This window comes from Trachymyrmex septentrionalis, unplaced genomic scaffold, assembly GCF_001594115.1.
Source record: "Trachymyrmex septentrionalis isolate Tsep2-gDNA-1 unplaced genomic scaffold, Tsep1.0 scaffold32, whole genome shotgun sequence".
NCBI lineage: Eukaryota > Metazoa > Arthropoda > Insecta > Hymenoptera > Formicidae > Trachymyrmex > Trachymyrmex septentrionalis.
Genome location: NW_017305485.1, coordinates 3,257,596 through 3,265,958, shown reverse-complemented (window position 1 = coordinate 3,265,958; position 8,363 = coordinate 3,257,596). Strand labels below are relative to the sequence as shown.

Sequence of the window (8,363 nt, the reverse complement as noted above, 5' to 3'; positions counted from 1 at the left end):
TATATATATATATATATAAAATGTGAATGTGTCAGCATTGGTAAATTTCTTAAAGTGAGAGGTCGAAACACGTCTAATTAATTTATTATTTAACGAAAAATTTAAATTCGCACACGAACACCTAATGTTGGCATTCCGATTGGCATTTATGTATACTTTTGTGATGGAAAAAACACAAACGCTGAACGTCAAGAAATACCTACTAAGTTTAGCGGTTATAAAAATGGAACCGAAAGGAGAAAAGAGTTTGATGACGACGGAAGCAAGTGGAATAAGGTTCGTCTAATCGTAAATCTTCGGGCGAGTTCTCACTGAAAACGGATCAACGATCAGCTTCCCCAAAGCCTTTGAGAATCCGCTACTGCTCGAGAAAACGCGCGATTTTTTTGTACACCCTTTACAGCATTCGCACCCGAGGTCTCCCGCTTTTACGTCAAAGAGGAAGAATTTAAGATGCAGAATTTCAGATAGATCAAAGTCGTAACATCGTAACTCGTTTCCTCCGGGATACCACGGGGGACCAACGACTCTTCTGTTTCTATTTTCTAATGGATGTACACCAGCGAGCAATTCGCCGCTCGATTGAAATTCGCGTAGTCTCGTTTTCTCGTTTCCCCGCCGATGCTTAAACTAGTGTCAACATAGCTAGATCGGGATGTCATAGACCCTGCGACCGGATCTCTCCTCCGTAGAGGGAACAGTTTTTGTTGAAGTGTCGAACAATTTAGCCGGACACAAATTTGAAAATAATTTCGTCGAATCGTCAAAATAATACAATACAAATTCTAATATCTAACAGTATATCTAAATGATATGAAAATAATTATGTAAGATATTCAAGTTATATAAGAGAACACAATTCTTTTGCAGCATTGTTTATTATACTTGAGTTTCCCACATAATTGTTTTAATGTTCCAACAAAATTGTCAACAGATCTGCATCTTAACTAAATTTTTAGATAGGAAAATCATTCCTTCCGTCTCCAAATGCGAAATTATACGCGTGACTTTCGTGGCGCGTAAAAGTGGGTATCATTTTTCGCGAAGCTCTTATCGCAGATTACATCGTGCGCAGGCGAAGGGAAAATTTGAAGTTAACGAAATATTCTGTTTTTCGATAAGGCGAAAATGCCATAGCGGACATTATCATTATCGTCGGAAGCTGTCATGTTCAGCTGAAAGGCGGGACAGGCGACAGATTGTTATCGTGGATTGTAATAGGTTCGTTCTCTCTTCAGCTGCCACTTTTCGCACTTGTCCACACTTCTCTCCTCTCTTTCCCATTTTTTTTTACTCCCATCTCGTTTTTCTTCGCCAAGCGTCAACTACAACACGCCGTTTCACTTAGAGCTGCGGAGAGTCTAATAAAGTGCAGCTGGAGAGAACGGATCTAATGCGGGAAGTCGGGTCGGGGGAATTCAAAGCTCTCGTCGCGATGCGACCGGAACTGCAATTGCAGTTTGACATCGTACGAAATGTTACGTCCGCCCGATTCGATCTTTGCCTTACGATTCCCCCGAATATGAAACTTCCATTAAATTTCAATATAATTTATTTTCTCGCACATATTTTCAATAATGACATACTTTATGTAATAATAAGGAAATAATGAAGCAATTTAACTGCGAATGCTCTCTTCTTGAGAAATAATCGTCTCCTTTGACATATTAAGTATAACAATTGGCTCTGTTCATCATATTCGATATCACGAATAAGATTGAAAAGTATGGATATTATTAACAATAGTGATCTAAATACTTTTTGACAATTCGTCATAAAACATTTTTGATAATTTTCGATAAATCGAGAGAAATGAAAGCGGATGATTAGTGCAGTAAATAAACGTGCAATTATCGTCTTTTTCTAGCGCCGAAGTACTTGGTATCAGGAATCGGAATATGATACTTCGTTGCTATCGAAGCATCAAAAGCGCCGATAAAATCAGAGGTTCGTTCGCGATTCGCTTCGAGACGGAGGTGACATAATACGGCGACGACACGTACGGTCGAACGATAAGAGTGCTATAATAATCTTACGTAAAACCGGAAGTGTATCGTTGGTACCGATAACAAGTTGTGTATCGCAAGCGAATTGCAAGTGGAAGCGCGTCTCCGCCCATCATAGGAAGATAAATGCTGGATTTAATTGCAAATGTTTTTCTTGAGATTGCAAATTTTCTTCTTGGCTGTATTATGAATAACAATTCATTCTATTTATAATATATTCAATAATCGCGATGAGATCGTAAACTTTTGATAAGTTACTATCGTTATCTGTTACAATAAACTGTATCTAAACCGCATCTGCGTTTTTTTGACGTTTCACATCATTCAAAATGAACTTTTATAAATAAGGCTTTAATCTCATTCCTCGTTTTACATTATTTGCAAATCACGATAAAATGCAAATACAACAGGAATTGAAAATAAAATCACTGGCTGGAAGTGCTTCATAATTCTCAAGAAAATATGAGTGCCCATTCACGTAATTAGCAACGAAATATAATGTGTGTTGCAGCAATTAATTTCAAATATTCTCGGTTATAGAAAAAGCAAGATAGCTTTATTTATAGGCGCTCCAAGATAGCATTTTCTCAAGCGTTAAAACATTAATGCAACAAGAGATGCAAAAGAATGGATCTAACAGCGCGAGAATAATTACGAAATTAAAGTAAACAAGAAGGGAGAGAGAGAGAGAGAGAGAGAGAGATTGCTAATAAAATGATCTGTTTATTAGCTCAAATGTGCAGAAACTCAAAATTGTGTACATAAATGCCCCTCCCCGCGTCGCGTGCACAAATCCGCGAGCTAAAATACGTATAACACGCACATGCGAATAGCCGTGGAAAAACAGTGATCGAACGGGCGTTATCTTAATGGAAAACGAGAAGCTCCTTCGTCTATCATCAGTTTCGTTTTCGAATTCCCGGCATACTGAAAAACTCTCACGTACCGTGCCCGCCGTCCATAAAATCTCCGCGTGCATTTTTATAGATAAACAATCGCGGCTTCGTGCACCTGCGGTCCTGAATTTCGATATTCGTATCGTTGATTGTGTAATAGATTAGCGAGAGGATCTCTCTCTCTCAAGCTCCTCTCTCTCTTTTTTTCCTTCTTTCGATTTGAAATAAATTAAGCTAGGATTATACGAACGGATATCGTGACGGAAACTTAGTCGCGAGTTCACAGCAAAGTTGGAATTGATTAAAACAAGTTCAAGCAAGCGCAGGCGGCTGTAAAGCACGCGTCGTCCGCGATTTGTATTTGATCGTACGTAATCGATCGATTCCCTTTAATTAACGCGTACTAAAAGATTCATGAATGTAAAGGTAACAACGCTGCTTATGCGTGGGGCGTTATACATGAATGGACGATTATTAGCGAAATCTTACTCTGGGTCAACGTTTCTTTCCTCGTTTCGAACGGCGGAGTATCCGTAGTGTAGGGAAGTAGAAAAAAATTACCGTACAGAAATAACCGCGTATCCGTTTAAGTTACCGCGATCGAAGCCCGTACGCGAAATCGGTGCGAGTGCGATTTCGCAGAAAGGTCCACTTTACGCCGCGCGAATCTCGCGCGGCACACCTAAGGGACGTTGAAAGCACTGCTACGAAAAACACTCTCCGTCCCAGGAGAAATTCTCGAACGCGGCCGAGCACTGGTACAAAATCATCCCTCTCTGAGACTCACCCCCGTGACACGCTCCGAATTGAGTTCACCCGAGGACACGGGGGCGGCCGTCCGTAATCGCGTTATTTAGGATTCTTCACGAGGGCCGAGGCGAGCGGAGCGAGAGACGCGGCGCGACTAGCCAGGGTAGTCCCGAGAAAGTAAACCACCCCGAGGAAAAGTAGGGTGGCTCGTCCGGCGGCGTGCTCGTTACGCCGTACCCGCCCAACGCCAGAGAGAGAGAGGAGTAGAGGACCGTCGATCCTCTCGACTTCTCCGCGAGAGAGATTCCCGAGGCGATGCCGGCCGATAATCGGCGCGATAACGCGATGGGAACCGACACGGATGCGAGCGAACGTACGGGACACGGGGAAAAGGAAAAGGAAAGAAAATTGAAAAAGAGAGGCTGCCACCTTCTACACCCCCGAGCTATACTCGCCCGTGTCGAGTGCGTCACGCATCCTCTCCGTGGTATTCCTGGCGCGGAGGCTGCTGCGATGCGCGAACGAGGCGAGGCGAGGCGAGGCGAGACGAGGCGAGGCGATGCGATGCGTGACGAGGCGAGGCGAGGCTAGGTGAGAGACAGAAGACTCGATCCTCCCTCCCGAGAGCGAGCGAGCGAGCGAACGAGCGACCACCCCTCGTCGACGCGATCGTGGCGATCGTCAACGGAGATCCTTCTCTCCCGCGAGTCGCGCGCGTTGCGAGAGTCGGCGACAAGCTGCGCTTCTCCGCCGTGCGTCTCGGCCGGAGGGTGCGCACGGAATTGACGAGGGCGAGGGCGAGAAAGGGTGAAAAGGTAGGCGGCGGAGGGCGGAGGGGGTGAGAGAAGGCGCTCTCGCACTCACATGTCTGTCGTGTAATGAAATCGGCGCGCGCGCGACGTATCCCCGTATCACCGATGACGGGGTACGACGGGGTGCGAGGACGAGCACCGATCCGGGACCGTGGTCATCACGCCGACGACGACGACGGTGCTTGCTGCTGCTGTTGCTGCTGCTGCTGCTGCCTTCCTCTCCTTCCTTTACCAATCGGTATACTCGGCTCTACTACGACTGTCGCTTCCTCGCGCGCGTTACGAGACTAGTGCGATCGACGGCGACGTCGTCGTCGGTGCGACGATGTCGCGATGCGCGTGGGGCCTCCGTTAGACTGTCGCCGACCGACTGACGGACGCGTGATCGGTTACATGCATGGTTTAACGCGGCCCCGACATCGCTCGGGGCGAGACGCAACGCGCGCGTACCCGCGACCGAACGAGATAGAGAAAGAGGAGAGACGGATAGGCGAACGCGAGGATGTGGTCGAGTGAGAAAGATTTCGTTTGTGGGGTGAGATGAGAAGGGTGAAAGAGGAGGGGAGGGGAGAGAGAGAGAGAGAGAGAGAGAGAGAGGGCGCGCGTAAGAGGAGCGTTCAACACGGAGGGATGCTCCACGCGTAAGTCGCGAGCTAGCCGATGGTGCTGGCGCGGGATCGGAGGAAAGACTGACTGTGATGGTAGTAGTGATGATAGTGGTGGTGATGCTTGTGGTAGAGAGAGCGCTTCTCCGACGAGGGAGGTAATTTAACCCCCGCTTCCTCTCCTCTCCTCTCCCCTCCCCCCCCCTCTCTCTCTCTCTCTCAATTAATTCGACTGACTTGGTCAAGGGGTGCAAGCGAGGGAGAGAAGATCGAGACGGGGAAGAGAGAAAGCAAAGAGAGAAGCGACTGGAAGAACGAGGAAAAGGTTGTTTGGAAGAGAGGCTAGAAAGAGGGAAAGAAAAAGATTAGAAATATAGGAGGGGGGAGACTCGGAAAAAGAGGGATGACAAGTTGGTGTGCGTGTATATATGCATCCCGATATGCGCTTGTGCAGTTACGAGCGACGGAGATGGGAAACGCATGAGAAACGGAGAGAGGGAAACGATAAACGGCGCTGTACTCCGATAACATTCGCGTTGGGATCGCGAGGTGCACTAAGGGCGTGGGCAATCCGCGAGGAAGCAAGCGAGCGAGCGAGCGAGCGGGACCAGTGCGAACGACGGCGGACTACATTGATTTTGATTTTCGAAGGCGCGCGCATTTCGTACTCTCTGGATCTGCCCATTCATGCCGCTCCCGTCTCTCTAGCTGCTGAGGACATTGGTCCTGTCCTCGTGCGAAAAGGGGAACATTTCGGTGCACCGGCGGGTACAGCTTTAGGATTTTAAAGGCGTTTCAACTTGTTTACATGAACGCGAGCGCGACCGTGTTCAAAATTTGATTTATTAGTCAAATATATAATGTGATGTTAGCATTCAAACAATGAAAAATGATCATTACTTTTTATTATGTATAAAAAAATGTCCGTTCTTTTCATGAGAAGACTGATTACTTTACCAACTCTTTCGCAATTAAAGAGATATACGCAGAGTTTACAGCAATTACAAAATGCTTATTTGATAATTGACTTCAAGTTGCATCGTTATGATTTAAAGGAATAAAGGCTTGATACGGTCATTCTCATACGGAAAGAACAGATTGAAATCTCATTGATCTTTATCTCATGATTTATTAGACAGACACATCTAATAGATAGAGACATACAAGTCACTTGTAACGTCGCGCAGCAATGTAACGAGCGCGCAGCGATATTAATTTATGGTTTTACACAAGGCGGTACCAAATATACGAAGAGAGAACAGAGTAAACCTGTATAGCATACACTTCCTTCCCACCGCACTATAGACTTCATCTATGCTCCCGCAGAAGTCAAGCGCTCACACGATTGCGTGTAAATCAACGCAATCTGTACGATTGTTCTACTTAGCAATAAATAAATATCCATTAGAGTGAATTTAGATCACATGAAGTATCCGAAGCCAAAGGTTCGTTTTATAGCATCCCAGTAATACCTGTCCCAATTCTCCTTCGTAGAGAGCTCCTCGCTGAAAATCACGACGTTTCCGCATAACGATTTTACTTGTCAATAATACCGTTAAATTTTAACAGAAAGTCATTGTTCTCGAGTTTTACCTCACTGGGACACCGCTCTGCGTTAAATTGACCTCAGTATGATCGTTCTTTTCACAGATATCGATCGTAACATCGCTAAAATGTCCGGACGGCCACTGTTTACAACGCCATTTTTGAACAATCTTCGTTGGAGTGATCTCTATGAATTCGCCGTGAATATTGCCACCGAATAGTTCAAATTGACCATTTTTCTTCGGCTCTAGCTTTACTGGATTCTTCGTAAATGCTTGTACCATCTGTGAAAATTAAAAATTCTGTTATAAGTTGGCTAGTGGCTTAGTTTATATTAATAACGTCTATATTGAGACAATAATACGGCAAAATTATTACCTCGATTGAAGAGAGGACGTTGTAAAATTCATCCGCTCTGCATTGAAATTTTACATTTTGCTTAATCGTAGTGGTTGAAATTTTACAATTTGCTGTTTTATTGTTCGTTGGCGTCACTGCAGCATTCATTTGCATCTTGAAAGGAAATACATTATTAGTTATTTTACTACTTTACATTATAAATATATTATACATACCTTAATATTAAAACCAGATGTTATGTTAGAAATATTTTCTTTTTCTTTATCGTTATCCTTTTTGGGAAGTATCATTCCTTTCGTAAACTCTGCAAATAAAAAAAGATGGATTGCAAATGCTATATTTTTTTAAATATAATGAGCAATTTACATCACAAGTTAGCAAATTAACTTACCTTCTTTTAGAGAAGATACATATTTCTTTAATTTTTCTCTTATTACATCTTTACCTTTAGTATGTAAAAATTGTTTAACTTTCTCTCCTTCATCTGTACTATCTTTTAATGTAACTTCAATCTACAAATTACAAAATATGTATCTATTTAAATTCTTGCATAGCAATTTAGTAGTATACTAAATATCAAAGGAAAATGATTACTGATCGAGAAACCAATGTTTCTCGAAAAAAAATGAAAATGAAACAAATAATAGTTTGAACCAGATGGCCTAATTTAATAATTATATAATTTCATTAAAAATACTTACATCTACTTCACTAATATCATTTTCTTCAGAGAGATTAGGAATATTAATTTTACCCTCAATATCTTTACTGGAGTTTCCATCTGATATCCACTTAAGAACAATATTCCATTCATAAAAGAAAATAAGTTTCCCTTTTCTATTATTTGCTACCGCCTCACCTTCACACTTTTCCATTTCTGTTATTTTACATGATACTACAAATTAAAATAAGATTTATGAATAAAGTTTAAAAATATTGTAATTTCAGAGGACATAGTATAATATTCCATTTTAATTGCCCCATTACAAATATCTTGAAAATATATGTATGATAAAATGTTTTAGATGAAAGCAGTACGGTTTCAAGAAAAACATATTTTGATCACGTCGCTTTTTTTAAAGTGGAAGTGCTAAAAACGTATGAAGATTACTTTTACTTTTTTATATGAAATTATAATATATAATTATTTTATATAATATTATTTCTCTAATTATTCTGCGTATAAAAGTATTAAGATAGAGATACCAAAAAATAAGTTAACAAGATATTTTATACTGTATTCTGACACATATTAACGTTAAGTTTTTTTATTAATATCAATTAATATCTATTGATTTTTTTTTTATAATTGTGCCTTAATTTTGTAAACAGAATACTGAAATTAATCAATTGCTCATTTAAAAAATTATCCACTCTCTAGTTTTTTTT

General features: G+C 41.9%; 1 protein-coding gene across 1 annotated transcript in view; it reads right to left on the bottom strand.

Annotated features, from left to right (window-relative positions):
- The window catches only part of LOC108749828 (muscarinic acetylcholine receptor DM1-like), a 29,693-nt gene that overhangs the window by 20,221 nt on the left and 1,109 nt on the right, over nucleotides 1-8,363 (bottom strand). Inside the window, exons 5-10 of the mRNA XM_018488804.1 lie at nucleotides 7,676-7,869; nucleotides 7,366-7,486; nucleotides 7,190-7,278; nucleotides 6,993-7,127; nucleotides 6,663-6,898; nucleotides 6,493-6,574 (exon numbers count right to left, since the gene is read on the bottom strand). Of these exons, the coding sequence (XP_018344306.1) occupies nucleotides 6,493-6,574; nucleotides 6,663-6,898; nucleotides 6,993-7,127; nucleotides 7,190-7,278; nucleotides 7,366-7,486; nucleotides 7,676-7,869 (857 nt within the window). The remainder of the gene's footprint in view (nucleotides 1-6,492; nucleotides 6,575-6,662; nucleotides 6,899-6,992; nucleotides 7,128-7,189; nucleotides 7,279-7,365; nucleotides 7,487-7,675; nucleotides 7,870-8,363) is intronic.